The sequence below is a fragment of the Chenopodium album genome, chromosome 26 (genome assembly GCF_948465745.1).
Source record: "Chenopodium album chromosome 26, dcCheAlbu1.1, whole genome shotgun sequence".
Taxonomy (NCBI): Eukaryota; Viridiplantae; Streptophyta; class Magnoliopsida; order Caryophyllales; family Amaranthaceae; genus Chenopodium; species Chenopodium album.
This window is the reverse complement of record NC_137859.1, coordinates 1,371,967-1,389,017: the sequence shown is the minus strand read 5'-3', so window position 1 is coordinate 1,389,017 and position 17,051 is coordinate 1,371,967. Positions and strand designations below refer to the sequence as shown.

The 17,051-nt window shown below is 34.6% G+C and overlaps 1 protein-coding gene across 3 annotated transcripts; it reads right to left on the bottom strand.

Moving 5' to 3' along the window:
* Window positions 1–4,426: 4,426 nt before the first annotated feature.
* On the bottom strand, window positions 4,427–17,046 carry LOC145617772 (uncharacterized). Of its 3 annotated transcripts, none has more exons than XM_081672522.1 (22): window positions 16,541–17,046; window positions 16,390–16,433; window positions 16,216–16,279; window positions 15,874–15,997; window positions 15,709–15,776; window positions 15,511–15,608; window positions 15,117–15,288; window positions 14,792–15,008; window positions 14,268–14,394; window positions 13,704–13,813; window positions 13,471–13,560; window positions 11,629–11,769; window positions 11,297–11,430; window positions 11,083–11,172; window positions 10,945–11,000; window positions 8,538–8,697; window positions 8,321–8,392; window positions 7,292–7,331; window positions 6,414–6,679; window positions 5,737–5,914; window positions 5,449–5,660; window positions 4,427–4,972 (listed from the first exon to the last, which is right to left on the bottom strand). In XM_081672522.1, the coding sequence occupies exons 1-22, from the start codon at window positions 16,583–16,585 to the stop codon at window positions 4,676–4,678; spliced, it is 2,805 nt and encodes a 934-aa protein (XP_081528648.1). In that variant the 5' UTR covers window positions 16,586–17,046; the 3' UTR covers window positions 4,427–4,675. The 3 variants fall into 3 exon arrangements, with proteins under 3 accessions (XP_081528648.1, XP_081528649.1, XP_081528650.1); XM_081672523.1 differs by having other exon boundaries at window positions 11,629–11,757; XM_081672524.1 differs by having other exon boundaries at window positions 16,390–16,429.
* Between the last annotated feature and the right edge of the window lie 5 nt (window positions 17,047–17,051).

Here is a 17,051-nt window from a genome sequence, read left to right as displayed (position 1 = left end):
TATAAATTGGGCAAAGGATAAAATAAATAGGGCATAAGGGCTGCAAGACTATAAGTATGTGTTTGGTTTTCCCATTGTATCTTTATTCTTTAAATAGCCCAATAGAATGACCAAAATGCCCATTAAATAGTCTCCCACTCCCCTCTCTTGATAAGTCCATTAGGACAATTACACTAATTTGATCAGTGGATTGATGCAAGCATTAGAGGGGGTTTCCAATTCAGCCCAACCTTTATTTTGCCAGGTGATCATATATTTGATATATCGATTGCGTCGGTCTATACTGAAATTACACTTTTACCCATGTATATAGAATTATAGATGCACAAAATGAGCGAGCTAATAAAAGTAGTGATGGGAAAATGTAAACTTATGTTAGAGCTGTCAATTTCTTTTACTCTCGTGTGTCCAATAATTTGAACCTTCTATTATCATTGCTTAGGTCATTGTGTATTTAACGTTTTCCCTTGATAAACACGTTTCTCTCCAATTCCTAATAAAGTGATATGTAAAATTAATAAGGAAACAACGATTGTAAAACTAATAAACACAAATTAAAAAGATGGACCAGCTAGTAAGAAGGTTATAGTCAAAGGAAAAGAATGGGTGATTGGGAACCCTCCGAGACTTTCGATATTGTGCGCAAAATATAGGCCAGAAAAAGAATGGCCGTATAATTTGTACATGCAAGGCACTATATGTTGTACTCGTGATATTTATTGGCTTCATTCATGTGGTTTTCATTTTGAGTTTGACTAGATTGTCCACGTGGCACATCACCATTGGTCCATGGTAAAATAGGGTGAAATTTCAATTTATTTTAAGGGACCTCCTCTCATTAATGTCTTGAAACTAAGGTCAAAAAATTGTTTGAGTTCTTTTGCACTTTGTTCTTTGGATGTGATGTCTAGTTCTCCATACAAAATCTAACTATTTAGGAATTGTTAATTATTGTAGTTGTAGACCTTGTAGTAGCGTTTGAATTCAGTAACAATATTGTACGGAGTATATAATTTTAAATTAGTAAGTATTTTAAATTAGTAAGTGATAAGTAGCGAATAATATTATTATTGTTAAAGATATGTGCATCGACAATTATAAATACTTAAAATTGACAAACAATAAATATCAAAACTTTTTTTTTTTAATAAGAAATAAATCTTCTGATCATCTAATGGTTTTAGGATGAAACTTTTATTAAGCTTGTAATGCATTCAAACTTTTTAATTTTCACATTAAGACATTAACTTAAACAGCTTAGACCTATGTATATACATTAATAAAATTATAAAATACTTATCATCAATTAAAAAACATCAAATTATATGTTTCGGGATCTTTGTTGTTGATATGATTCTGATTTCGAAAAGCTAAGTTTTTCTTATCGTAGGCAATTAGGCATAACGACGCGCGCCTATCACCATCATTAGTTATAAACTTTTCTTTCTATCCTCCACTATAGTCCTTTTGATGCTGAATCAACTTATTATTAACTTATTGTCCTTTTTACTTGATTTGGTATCTCATGGCCAAATTTTGAATGGTTATAGTAATTTTCCCTCTTTCAAAAGAATTTGCTATCTACACTTAATTGAGAAATAGAGCCCTCAACCACATTATATGACAAGTGTCTTTTTGTTGTTGTTTAATTTAATTATAGTAAGAAAGTTGCGTTTTATTTTGTACTTTTTATTATCACGCGAAAAATACAGAATAACACGAATAAATTACATAAATGTAGTTGTACAATCAAATATTTTCTTAATATAATATTGTTTAATCTAATACCTTTTTTTTTTTTTTTTTCCTTGACAACCAAATTCAATCTACTACTTTTACTATGAGTTATAAAAAAATTTATGATAGTATCTATATTGCCACTACTAGTTATTTTATTCTTTATATAATTTAATAAGGAGAAGTTATTAACACAATTTTACGCATAAATATTATTATAATACAATCAATTGTTTATACCATATAAAACAATCAATTAACAACTAATTGCTACAGCCAACTATATTTAAGTTTTTTTTTTTCTTTTTTCTTTTTTGGTGCTAAGAGAGCCACGAGGGCGGGGATGAGAATCGATCCCTGAAACCGGGAGGGAAACTTTAACCACTTAAGCTATCCCTCACTCTCACCAACTATATTTAAGTAATTATAAAATGAAGTACTTTGTATCAATTAAAATCAGTGCACTTACTCGATAGCAATTTCTTCCTTCTATGTTTTTTTTTTTTAGAAAAAAATCCTAATTTGATCCTATAATGTCACTAGGGACCACCATTTTTTTTTTTTTTTTCTCATTTCAATGGGGGCCTATATATGAATTAAAAGGTAGCCAATAGCCTATTTATATATCTTATAAGTAAGACTAGTAATCAAGTTGTTTCAAATTATTGTTAATCTATACAATTAGTGCATGGTATGGTCGTAGGATGTATCATTCAATTCCTAGAATAATTATAAAGTAAAACAACAATTTTCCTTTGTCTTTTTATAATATTTATATGCATGATTTGTACGTATAAAGAACGAGCATCCAATGCTTCTTATCAGATTGCAAATTTTAGCTTCTTAAACCCCAAAATCAAGACAAAAATGTGTGTCCATTTCATCCTCACGATTATATAATCATTGAGTATAATTGATGATAACTAAATTCATTATATAAATGATCTACATATTATTTAAATATTTAATCAAGCTCCACCTTGTCTAGCTAACCCGCTCACTATTAATAACGTTAATAATTCATCTTCAAGTATTGAAATCAAACATGCATGGAGTAAAAGAATATGCATTATCAAGCAAATACACCAAGGACTTGAGCTCTATTGGTTAATACAATAATACATTTCACAACCCTTTTTATTGTAAAGTATCACTCGATCATGCTTACATGTCAATACCATACGCCCATTTGACTATATTTAATCTAATCTTCAATTCAAATTATCGAATTTGTATTTCTTATTTATACTCGATTTGTCACCAAAACATATATATACGGAGTGTATACACATGAAAGACATACGGAGTACATACAAAGTGTTTCAAGGCCAGGTAATTATTATTTTATACAATTCGAAGTATTAGATCCAATCTACTACAAACATTATCATTTATTTCTCTCCTTCCCTCCAATTTCCATCATCCTTGAGATGATCTACAATTCTAAACAACTGCATTGTCCAATTAATTACCCAATTAGGGTTAATGTATTTAATTTGTATTGGCCATGCATACATCTGATTGATGTCGTCGATCTTCTAGGTGTTTTGTTTTGTTTTTTTTTTTTTTATAACTATTTTGTGATGTGATTTTTGGTATCTTTTGGAAAGTGCTTACTATGAGGATCTAATTCATTTTTGAATGACTACTTATAAGGTGATTGCAAGCAAAGGTTGTTGAAGCATCAAGAATATCATGAAAAAGACAATGAGGTGGTTGAGGAGCTGAAGGTGCAAACACAATATATACCATGCTTTTTATATTTTGTTATTTGATCGCAAAACACTTATTTGAAGGAGTATTCTCTAATGGTGTTCTTTTAATTAATAAGCTTGCTTTCATATTATTGCTAATAAGGAGTAAGTAAAAAGATGAAAAGATAAATAAATATAATTATACTTCATAATTTCGTATTATGTATGAATTTTCAATTAAATATCATAAAAAGATAAATCTTTTACGAAGAAGCAAAAGTGATGGAGCCATGATAAGGGAAATTTGTCAATGTTCGCCAATCGTCTAGTAGCTAGAATTTAATGTTGCATGATGGTAGATATGAACTCTTAATTATACCCTACTACTTGACGTAAATGGCTAGGATACTTTCTTGTCTCTTTATTCACTTTCATGTCTTGTCATTTGAGTCATCCTACCCAAATGAATTAATACACTTGATACAGTGTTCAAACAATGCAAAAATTCAGTGACTATGGATCTATTAGCTTTGCAAACTTATTAATTCGTATACTCCTATCATATACTCGAGACCACAATGTGCTTCCTTCTTCATAAATACTACTCTGTATTGTAAAGAACTTATTTTCAAGAATGCTATCAACTGCTTGGATGGAAGGAAGCAGAGGACAAGTTCAAAACTGCTAACAGGAATAGCAGTAATGATTATTGACTACTAATAAGTAATGTAGGTAAACTGCTATTATTGTTGGCTTTGCAATATACGAAAACCATTCTACTTGTAGAAAGTTGCTACTAATAGTGTTTTTGTACATGTTTGATAACTCATTCCTTGTATCAGCACCACATATATCACCGAAAGTCCGAAACCAACAGATTGCTGTCGACTTTTCGAGATCAGAGCTTGTGACGATGTGAGGGACTAGCTGGTACAACGCATATCAATCACATATGATGTATATAGCTAGATTGAAATTCCAATGCAAGTAAATTTATGCAGGTATTCTCATTAGTCATTATAGATCTCTGCAATGTATCATACATCATCAAAGCAGATCAATAGCTTCAAAGCTAATTTTACCACTCTTACAGGATATCCTACGTATATGCATTCTCTTGCGAGAACAGCTACAGAACTAGTTTCTCAATCGTTCATGAGCACATATAAATTAAGGGGGTGCTATCATGCTAAGACTGCTAACATAAGTTACACAACTGTTCTACAGAATACTTACAGAAAGAATTAATCACATGAAACAACCGAGAGAGAAACACCTAAATCATTTGAGGTTCCTTCTATGTACATACGATAAGTTTCAATACCTTGTTGAGGACCTAGAGGATTATGGGTTGCATAATGGTGGTCATTAATATCATCACACATTGCAAACATAATTTCTCTAAGCACAGGTTCATGGCCGTTAAGAAGATTCCCCATGCTTAGCACTTTTCTCCATGACTGGTTAGAGGTAGGTGGTACAAATAGATCTGCCACGGCATTTCTTTCATCAATCCATACTTGCTGTCTTTGGTCAAACTCCTGAAGAGAAGTACAGCAATTTTAGATCACAATGAGTTTGTTTCTCATAACCACGGTAATCAGTAGGAAAAGTTCCACAGTTTTCACAACCCTTCTGCTAGAAAATCAACGAAGTAATATGATGCCATGCAACTAATTTGAGTAATTTTTCTTAAATGATTCTAATCAACAACCATTGCTACCTCTATTAGATGCAATATATGACAAAATTTAATCAAGAAAAATATTATACTGGGAGATAACGCATTTATCATGGACAAGGGCATGGAACATCTCATGTTAAAACTAAATTCACTAGTCAATACCATATCATCAAGACCTTGTAGCAGACATCATATGTACCAAATGGATAGCAAGCTAAACTAGAGGCCTGAATTAAGATTTAAAAGTGACTGTGTCCAAGGCATGAAAGCAAGTTACTGCTAGTCTGCTAAACCAAAGTTTCAGATTATATGCAAGCTCTTGTCAAAATTTACCTTGTGAAAGTCGACTTCCACTTCACTTTTACCCATTCTGGGAAGGTAAAAGTTATAGTAATCACTAAATATTGCATTGAAAAGCCGTGGTGTAAGAATGAACTTTCGATAGAGGGAAACTGCCAGCACTGTCAATCTCTCTACGTGCTCAAATATGACGCACAACCTTTTAAGATCTTCAAAAATGTCACTGTCCTGAGATAGTTGATTTGCTGCATGCCAAGAAATTTAGGAATGATTTCCAATTCTGAAAACACAAGGAAGAAAAATAAAATATTTCAGAAGTACCTTGCAGAGGCCTGAGCATAGATGCCATGGTGAGGTAAAATTGATCGAGTTTGCTCTTCATCTGATTCAAGTCACCAAAACTTGCCTGGTTTAAGGTGTCAGCTGATGCTCTGAATGCTGTACAAACCATCTGCTCAAGCAGTTGATGTGGTCGCAATGTCTCCAGGTAATGAAGAATCTACCACAATGTCAACAATTTTATTCAATATCGGGTAAATATCTAGAAAGGGTAAAAGTAATACTTCATCCGTTTCTTTATAGTTACAACACACACTTTATCACGATATTTAAGAAACACGGACCTCACATGATATAATACACTTAAAATGGAGTTAAGAGGTTGTTAGTAGTATAATCAAGTGGGCAATGACCTTTAAATAAATAAAGGTAATAGTACAATAGTCACCATAAAAACCTTCATTTTATAGTGTGTTGCAACTATTGTGACATTTCCATTTTAGGGAAGTGTTGCAACTATAAAGAAATGGAGGAAGTACAATTTATATATAAATCTGAAACCAATAATGCGATGGCAACAAGAAAACTGCAGCGGGGCTCTGTATACACTTCTATTTCTAAATTGAAATTCTTATGCATCATACATACCAAAGATTTTTAACAGTCCACAAAGTGGCTTCAAATAAAATTAAACGGAAGAATATAAAAACGTATATTACCTTTTCTCCCTCTCGATTAGGGTCCAAAAGTGGTTTCTGCTCATAAGCTGCCAAAGCAGGTGCATCATTCCAAAGTTTTCGCCAAAAATTCCCGTGATCAGACATTCTTTTTGAAAGTCGTCCCCTTGGAGGCCAATCGCTACTCAATCGAGTTCCTGATATTTTGTTTCCATCAATGTCATCATTTATCCAATCTCCTGGTGAATGCCATCGAATAAAGTCCTCAAACACAGCATCTGGATTCGCTGCTTTAAAAGCTGACATGTCTGCTTAATAGAGATACATAACAGTTATTATAATCTTTTAGTAGGATATAATACAGATAACGAACTTGCAACATTTAATAAAAACATGAGTCAAATTATTCTAGCTAGACTAGGATATATGACTTATGAACACTTCAGCAATGTACCACTTGAGGAAGATGCTGCACACTTTAGAAATGACATAGCAGAAAATCAAGACAAACAGATCATTCAAATTTCAGCATTGCACCATTTTTCTTTTGAAAGAAACGGTAGCCAGGTCATCATTAAGTTCAGCATTGCACCATATTATCATGGAGTTCTTAATTGGTGCCATGAATATTCCAACAACAGAGCTATTTAGGGGTATTGCATACTTTGTAATTGATACCTTGACATTAAAAATATAGCAGAAAATAAGTTCTTTGAGTGATCATATTTACTGCATATTATGTGAGACCCAAATCATGCAACATCTATCCTTACATCAATAGGAGGATGACTGACTATGGAATGTGTAAACCAAGGAGTCACAGTTAAAAATTGTTTGTGTGTGTGTGTGTGTGCGCGCGCGCGCAATTAGTGTGATAGTGAAAGAATTCCACAGGAAAAATAAGTTATAAAGACCATTACCAGATGATAAGATCTCTTTCTCTAACTGGGCAGAAAAGCTCTGCAATAAAATCACATAATCTTTGATGAGTTCATGATAATCTCGTTCACTATATAAAAACTTCTACAAAGCATCTTAAATTTGATAGAAAGGGTTTCCTCTGAGGAAATAACAGATTGATTTACATGCTCTTATCAATAACATCAGCAATCCTTTTAATATATCATTTGCAGCTCATATTCATAACCAAAGCTTTGCTGTGTGTTGTAGGCCTATAGCACATCAGCTTAATTGTAAGGAGATTGTAATGAAAGCTTCAACAGTTATCCAAATGGAAAAAAACATTCATCATTTCTGAAAGAATCAAGGGGAGGGGATAATATGGGCACATCAACATATGGTTTCATATAAGCTCAATATACAAGGAAAGAGGGACCCCCCCCCCCCCCCCCCTCCCTCCCTCCCTCCCCCTTTTCCCTCTCCCGGGATTTAAATATATGGCCCACCTTTGAGACTAAAGTCACTAAACAAAGGTACAAAATACTGTCCTCTTGGTCCAAAGAAGAAATCTGGTGAATCTACTACAGTGTGTTCCTTAACCAGAGTATAGGAAACATCTTTAGCAATGGTAGAGAGAAGACTAAATACACCAACTCCTTTCCAAAAACACACACACACACACACACACACACACACACCAAGCTCATGACTGAAGTCTCTGTGCAAATAACAGATTGACTGTTCCATTAACTGGAGATTCAACAGTCCACATTAAAGCTTGAAAACCATTACACAGTCCATTCCCTTGAATTTTTTTCACTTAAAATTACTCCAAACATACTATGAAAAATCATTCTCATTCCCATACTATGAAAATTCATTCAAATTCGCATTTTCAAATGACCAATGTGGGGCCAGTTGATTACACGCCTATAGAAAATAACTGAATGTCAATATTATGAAAATTACAGCTGCTACTACTGAAATCATTGAATACCAAAAAGGTTTAATGTATGTGATTGTATGTTGAAGAAAATAGTATTACTTACAAATGAATCATCAAATGCTGCAACAGCATTCAGCCGTTCATCATGAATGTCTTCGGTCATTGGTGGTGCATCCTATCACCAATTCACACAGGATTAAAAAATTATATTTTACGGACTAGATAAAAAAAAACATGACGAAAACAAACAACTGCAAAAATATGTACTGTACATAAGAAGTAAAGAAACACAGTATAAGCACATAGGCAAGTCAGAAAACCTGAGTAAATGGAGCATGCATTTTTTGGCATGAAGTTAACAGCGTCATTGATCCTGCAATACCAGCTGAGCCTCGTCTAATGCGATCAGATGCCACATCAAGGGCATTAAGGTCATTCACTGCTTCTTGAGTGTCATTCAAATCATCCCGTCTCTTCCTTCTGCATTCCTTCCCAACAGTTATTTATTTTGTAACCAATATGTTTTCAGTTCTAACATTTACAAAAAGATACTTTAAAAAAGTCAAAACAAATAACTACAGGTACCAAACCACCAATGTCTGACATCAAGTCATTAACACACTCAGTCAAATAAACTCACTTGCTGCCACACGCTTCTCATGCACATCCTCAAGCATGGCCTAACATGTCCTCCTTACGAACCAGAAACGCCTCTATTAAAACTGAAGTGCCACATCATGCAGAATTACTCTCTGTTCTTTTGCACGAGGATACTTAAGCCATAGAATAACTTCCATGAAAGACCACCCAACCCCAATTCCATCAACAATAATCATATTTATCCTGACCAGTGTCATCTAATCAGCTAACTGCAAGGTCTGCAACCTTCCTATATCCCCTAATCAGCAGTGTTAACTGTTAACACTCCCATCTGTTGATCACTCGGCAGAGAAACCACCCTTACCCCCTCTGCTTCCAAGTACAACCAGAAATTCCTACCATGGATGACATGTCTGCCAAACTGGAACAAAATTAAAGGCGTCATACCCCTGCCCAAAAACACTACCAATTATTGCCCATTCTAATCACTTTTGGGCCACTCATCCAATAACTCTCTCAAATCAGTTCCTCTCAACACCCTCGCAAATTAAGAATCAATCACCTTTTTTTGGCATCATACGATTCATACCAGCCATCAAATTTTCACATGATCCCTCTTTCTATGATTCCAACGAACCCACCATTTTTGAATAGTTTCATAAGACACATCAAAGTGCCTTTGATATGCAATATCAAGAGAGCCTATGGACCCCATATCACAGGGAAGAGAGAGAGGACTTTAACCTCTCAAATGTTTTTTAAAAGGATTTGAGAAAGAGGTTGAATTCCCAAATTTAATTGATATTAAAAGGAGTTACACTCTAAACTAAGTATATATCAAATGAAGCTTTACTCCCAAAAACCTGGTCGAAGAGATAGCAAAAAGGTCCCTTTGAACTATATTGAATATAAAAGTATATTCATAATGAGGTAGGATTAGAGGTAGTAACCTTTTATTCATTCTGATTCAATGAAGATCATAGAATAAATTTTCGCTCTAAGCGAATGGGTTCGTTGAGGATGCAGATTTAAAGATTCAAGACTTAGGTGTTGTTTGGGTGGAGGTAAAAAACATGGGAAGTTCTATTTCCTAGGAAATGCATATAGCATGTGTTGTTTGGTTGACACAAATTAATCAAATTGGGGGAAATGGAATTCCCAAGGGAACTTTCAATTCCCATGAAACATGGGCATTCACTTACCAAGCTCCCCTTGGTAAGTCACATTTCCCATGATTATTGTGGGACCTACTTACATCATTATTATGCTAGGAATTAGCATGGTTTCTGACCAGATTACAGCTCTAAATATGGCAGAAATTAGGGAAGAACAATGATGATTATATTGATAATAGGCGAATTACACTAATAGAAGGATAATTCCACTTTTGATTGGTGGATTCTCTCCTAATATGAGCTTTCGAGAGGCTCACTCTCTCCCAATGACATAACCTCAACAATATTCAACATGATAATTACTCCTCCTAATGAGGTCTATTTATAGAAAAAGTCTCATAACTAACTCTAACTTATTCCTCAAGACACTACTAATAGGCTATGACTAATGTGCCCCTCCCTCAAATACTGATTCCTTGCATATTACTAATAATTTAGTCTCTTTCTTTCTCTCTCAAAATACATGAACTTAAATAAAAGAATAATGAAGCTAACTAATAAAACAAAGGAAATAAATTCCTAGGAAATCTAAGTTCCTACATTATCAACCAAACAAACTTAAGTTAATTCCTAGGAAATGGACAAGGGAAATTACTTCCCATGAAATAAAAAATTTCCTATGGGAACTCATTTCCCATGTCAACCAAACAACACCTTAAGGAATTGAGTATATAGATATCCAAGCAAAATATAAGCTCATTAGAGTAAACAAGATTATTTCAACTCTATTAATATGAATTTTATAAGTTGATTTAATTGTAATAATTTTCCTACTAAAGAAAATGGATAGAAAAAATAGGGAGTTAAAGGATCGTAGCAATTCATTCCAGATTCCAGAATAAGAATTGAGCACAAGTGTTCTGAAATGATACAGAAATGGGTTGCTTGTTTTAAAAACAAACCATTCGTGCAGAGAACATCCAAAGAGCAATTCAAAGACATTCTAGCTAACCTGTGAGTTTTCTTATCCATCTTTCTAGTGGATTCTGGCTTGGATGGCAAATCCTCCTACAGTTCCATTGACAGTGTGTTAGCAAACATATAACATTGACAGGGTAGCTCAAGAGGTGCAACAAGACAATATAAACACCTCAATGTAGCTAGGTACACCATCTTTGTCTTCTGTAGCATCAAAGAATTCTGCATTTGCCTCACGCTTCTTTTCAATACACATCGCAAGCTGGGTGATGAGAATTACATGCATAGTATAGATTAATATATCAAAACCAAAACCAAAAAAAAAAAAAAAGTGCACAAAAGAGCTTCTTACAAAATCCACAAATTTTGATCTTGGTGAAGCTTACCATCTGCAATTTCTGATGAATCAAGCAAGAGGAAAGATCAATGGTATCATTGACAGGTATTCTCGGCATTGGTTGCGATTCTTCCCAGCACCAACGAACTTCTCGAACAAACTCAATCCAGAGCATGGCTATAGCTAAACAGACATCAGGAAAAAGGAAAAGTTCAGGAAGAAAGAAAGAAGGCATTGAAAGAACCAAGGGTAATCACTCTTTCGTCTTTCCCTTTCTCTTCTTTTGCTGTTATTTACCTCTTTTTTTTTTAAATCAATGTTAAACAAGAGACACAATAAAGTTTTTGATATTTAATCACCAGATTCCCAGTTTGGAATTACCACGTATATTGCAGTTACCAAGCCACAGAGAATTTAAGCAAAACTGTGCAAATAATGACTCTGCTGGTGCCCCTTTAATTGCTCGAGAACTTTTGTTCTCGCCTTTGGAAAGATCTAATGCATCAACTCCTGCAAGATTTTCTAAAAAATTGGCAACAGTGAACACAAATAAATTAACTTGTAGATTGTCAAGAATGTCAACTATCAGAAAGTAAATGACCCAAAATTAAACACCTATCAAATCTAAACCAAGGCTTTAGCAATCAAAGATTGTATTAAGCCACACCAAGTTTTATCAGCTTTACATGCTAAGTTTGGGGTCAGCTTTACAAGAGTTTCCGCCACTTAAGTGGACATCTAGCGTCCATGCATTCATGCAAGAAAGATAAAGCCAAGTGACATACCAACTACCTAATCAATCCTATTCCTGTTATGTGTAGCACCATCTTAAGAATAAGTTACGATTGTTGATAGACGTGTGATACACTCTACCTTGGGTTTGTTCTTTAAATGTTGGAGAACGGCTGTGGCTAAGTTGTATCACCACACACACACACACACACACACAATTGAAAATGGATGTTCTCTTGCTGAAGACCTTTCCAAAACCAAACATTAGCACCATTACCCATCAAAAACTTCACCAAAAGAATGAACAATACAAAAACCTTTTGAAACAAACTCCTGTGCCCAGCACTGGCAACAGCTTTCCAGCAATTTTGATAACAATGAATTCACTCTTTGAACAACGAGTGCTGAAAAGTCAAATTCCAATAAAACCCTCCACTAACACTTTCCCACTTACCACATGTTCTTGGACAAAAGCATTCTCCTCCCTTGACCAACGAACCAAATTTTATGTAACAAATTCACCCCTCTTCTCCCATCAACCACCAACCAAAGACCCAACTTAAACCTTCATTTCTTAAGATCACTCCTGTCAATACCCAAACATCACAAAAGACTTTGACATTCCAATTCTTTAAACTTTCCAATAGCATACTTCGGCTTCCTTGTAAACCTAAAAACTACTCTCCTAACCCACAACATCAAGCTCATCCCAACACTTTCAGTTCCTTACCCTAAAATTTTGATAGAAGTCCACATATATATAAACCTTAACTCGATAGAAGATAGAGCCCTGCATAATGATCAAGACTGTGTCTAAAGCTAAAAATTTCAGAAAAATCAACTCCTATACAGCTATACTACTCCATAGAACAAAGATAATATATCATACCTAGAAATAGCACTTCAGTGTCCCCAACCCACCAACCAACCATAATGAGCTAACAACCTTAATGAATTTCTTTGAGACACCCAACCACCCCAACCATTACTCCATTAGACACATAAAATGATAACAGACACAAAACTCCTAAGATCCCTCTATTCGATACTTCCTAGACTAAACCCTCAAGGACACTCTAGCACCAGCAAATTCACCAGCAGGATCCAGTTAATTAACAAAGAGTAAGGAAGGCTTGCTATTCTTGTTTGTTTCTTTCCTCCCCTAATGTAGCAGCAGGACGCGTTCTTTTAAAATTTTGCCAACAAATTAAGCCACTCAATCATAATATCAACCTATTTGACTATTATTTTTTCTTTACCTTCTCAATAAAGTTTTGTTCCTTCAACTTTTTATCTCAATGGGCAGTAGTCAAAGATTACATACACCATATTATATTTTTGCTTTATAGTAAATTTACTAAATAACATCAATGAGAAAGCGAAAGTATGACAAAAAAAATAGTGAAAGCTGTGCAGCAATCCAACAAACATTAGCTCCAAAAGACTGCTCAAATAGACTTGGAAAGAGAACAGAAAAATGAAGATGAGTACCCTCATGAAACAGCTCTTTGAGTACACGAGCAACAACAGTTGGTGGGGGAATGGATGCTGAAGACCTTAGTTTTTCTGCACGGGAATCCACTGCCAGAATTCCCCAAAAATAATATAAAAACAATCAATGCTAAACAAGGAAAATCATACAACCACCATTACTGTGCCTCTAGCTACTAAAAAGTAATTGCAGCAAATAGGAAAGACAAGACATACACTGAAACCTTTCAAACCTGACACAAAATCTTCCAAAAACTGAGCCTCAAATGACATCTCTAAGGCAACAACCAAGACAGATAGTTGTGAAGCAAATCCAACTGTTTTGACTTTCTGACCATCATTTCTGAGTGAATGCAGAAAACCATGATGCTGTTACATTGTAAGAGAATAACAGGAGGCAGAAGAAACATTTACAGAAATATAATGTGTCAACACTGCCAGAATTGACTCAATTTTAGGAGGTATCATCCTCCTACGTGTCTAGAATTCCGTACAGTTTAATGGGAAACAGCAACAGGGTCATTTCAATAGTCAGATATCTCATGTGCCCAAATAACTACACATTTAAATCACCAATCACCCATCCAGAATTACTAGGACCTAATTATAAGAGATTGAGCACCTCCCACCCCCCCCCCCCCCCCCGGGGCTTTTAAAAGGGTGAACAGAAAGATGGGAAGCAATCATGATTCAAACTTGCAGAAGCCACAAAGTTAGCATGGCAAGGTATTACAACTTATATCAGAAAATTATAAATTCAAAAGCAAAAAGAAGTAATCCTTCAATTTAATGCTTACGTAATATCCAAAATAATTGGAAGTAAATGCCACATTTTAGCTTCATGAGGTGAAGAATTTTCGATTTCAGCCATCTCAAGGGAGCTCTCAACTGTCCTATCTGACCATATTGTCACCAACTCAAACCCTGCATTAATTCAAGTTCATCAAGACAATTGCCAGTTATAATACATAGCCATGGAAGTCAAATCTGTTCAATATTCAAATACCTAATTAAATTGCAGATCTTGGAATTATCAACTATATTAATTTTTCACCATCCGATAATAATCATCCAATCACACTCATATTCAACCTTTGATCAAATCATTGGATATAACAAAACACATACGTCAAAGCTTGAAAGTCTGAGACCTCTCAAACCCAACAATCAGATATCAAATACATCACTGAGAAAATTAAGATAAACATAGGGAACCCACAAGGTTTTCTATGTTCTCTGACCAATTCACAATAGCATGGCAATGTTCCTTATTTTGCTGAGTACCACAGTAAAATTCAGACAGATAAAAATAGTAAAGTACCTTTTACTGGGTCTTCAGCAGAGTACCATTCACTCCAAGGGCAATCATCATCCCATTGTGATCTTTGAACCAGTTCACCCTTGGCACCAGCACTAGATTCTGCGTTTTCAGCTTCACGCATATAATCATCATCATCATCATCACAAGGAAGGGTTCTGTAGGTGAGCTTCATTGTAAATTGAACTTTGTACATCGTGAAATCCAGTGTTGAGAAGGCCTTGCATTTAAAAGATGTTAGTAATAGTCTTGATATCGTTTTTGAAAATTGCATGCATATAAGGTGAAAATAATCTCCAGTAAACCATGCACTAGATTAGGAGCTCACAAATTTGGACACAAACAGCTCATACAACCCTTCCAAATGCATGAGCTTCACAGGAACCTGACTCTTGATGCAGTCTGATTCAAACCTTCTTGTGAACACAGTTCCCATATTTTGAATACCGATATGCGCTTTTCGAGAAGGGTCATGAACAGGAACAAAGGCTGGCCATAGACTGAGTTATGGAGTACAGAGGCTTATGAATCAATAGAAGGTATATAGAAAATGACATACAAGAAATATCTCATACTATTCGTAAATAAGGTAAACAGAAGAGGCACCGGTAAAGAAACACAATTACAAGATAACTGATATCAAAGTAAGTTAATTTAGAATTTGAACTTATTATACAGTTAAGTAGAATTGATCATATATTTATAACAAGCTCAACTCGTACCTGCAACAGTTGGACATAGCAATTGCAACTGCACTTAGAAGCTTGCTGGCCTCAGGGGAATTTAATACTACACCGCTAGCACTTTGTGGTGCAATTACCTGTTCAAAAAACCTTACTCAATTTTTTTTTTTTTTAAAAAAAAAATTAATTTATCTGCTTACAAAGCTAGTCTTCCAACGTTCCAAGAGCAAATCTTACCAAAAACTCAGTTACTCCAAATGCTAGCTGCAAATGGTGCCAAGTAGAGTCCCAGTTTGTGACTTTGCCTATTCAAAGAAAGAGAGCTTGACGGAGAAATTAAGTAAGTGGAACTAAGGAACAATCAGAAACTATATATACAGTGAAATCAATTCACCATTATACCTTTACGCTTCTCTTTATTCTCTTTAAAGTAATACTCCATACAGTAGCTTTTCTTATCATATTTCAGCTCACAACTGGTCTTATACAGTTCATTAGAAGTTCCTACAAGCACAGCACCCTTCTCCTGTGAGATCGAACATCCAGCGATTCAGATAGAGTATACAACAAACATAACAAGGTTACGAAAATCGTCTACTAAGAACTCATTCTAGAACAATTAAAATGTGACTAGTAACTAGTAAGCAAAATTGAAAAACACATTACTTCAACTATAATAATCAATCATTGTCATATATGTCAATAATCCTAAAAGATTCTTTATCATCTCAAAAACAAGCATACCAACAAGTTCTTGGGGCCATCAGCCATCCAACGCCGACATACGGCTTCGATTTCTGAAATAAACCTGATATAAAGAGTTCAAACTTAGCACATAATTATACATTGTTGATCAAATTTCAAAATACAGGACAATATCATTACAATATGATCAGACAAAATTATAGAAGCACATACCTTTCCCAAGAAGAAGCAAGCGTAAAATCATCAAAACGCTCTAACTTCATATACCACATGAAAATACAGATAACAAAAATTAGGTTTAATTAGCGTAATTCCTCTTCAAAATTAAACATGATCAACTAAAAAAAACGCAAAAATCATATACCTCGTTTACTTCAGCTTCATCTTCATCGCTACTGCAATTCATCATAATTGTAATCTGATTCTCTGATTCAATCAATTTCGTATCAAATGAGGCGCCAAAAATTCTCCGATTTTGAATTAAATAATGAAATTCCTAATTTGCGACGCTTTATATTCTATCAAATGTCGAATTCTACAGAAAGAAGAGTGAAATTGCAGCACGAAAATCTTGGGAATCAACAATGGAGGTCGAGATTGATTGCAGATGAAGGTGGTGATTGCTTTCAGGAAAAGCGAGGGATAAATAAGTATTTAAGATGATTTCGATCAATTTCGGACCAATTGAGGTTCGATTGATGGTGTGAAGTCTTAAAGGCTTGAAGATGTGGTGATCTAATCTTACATGAGTTCCAACACGGGGAAATTAACGAAATTTCAGACCGTTTCGTTGCTGTTAATACAAGGCACAGATGAAGGTTTTTTTTTTCTTTCTTTCTTTCCTTCTTTTGCTTTTTAAGAGCGATCAAGGTTTT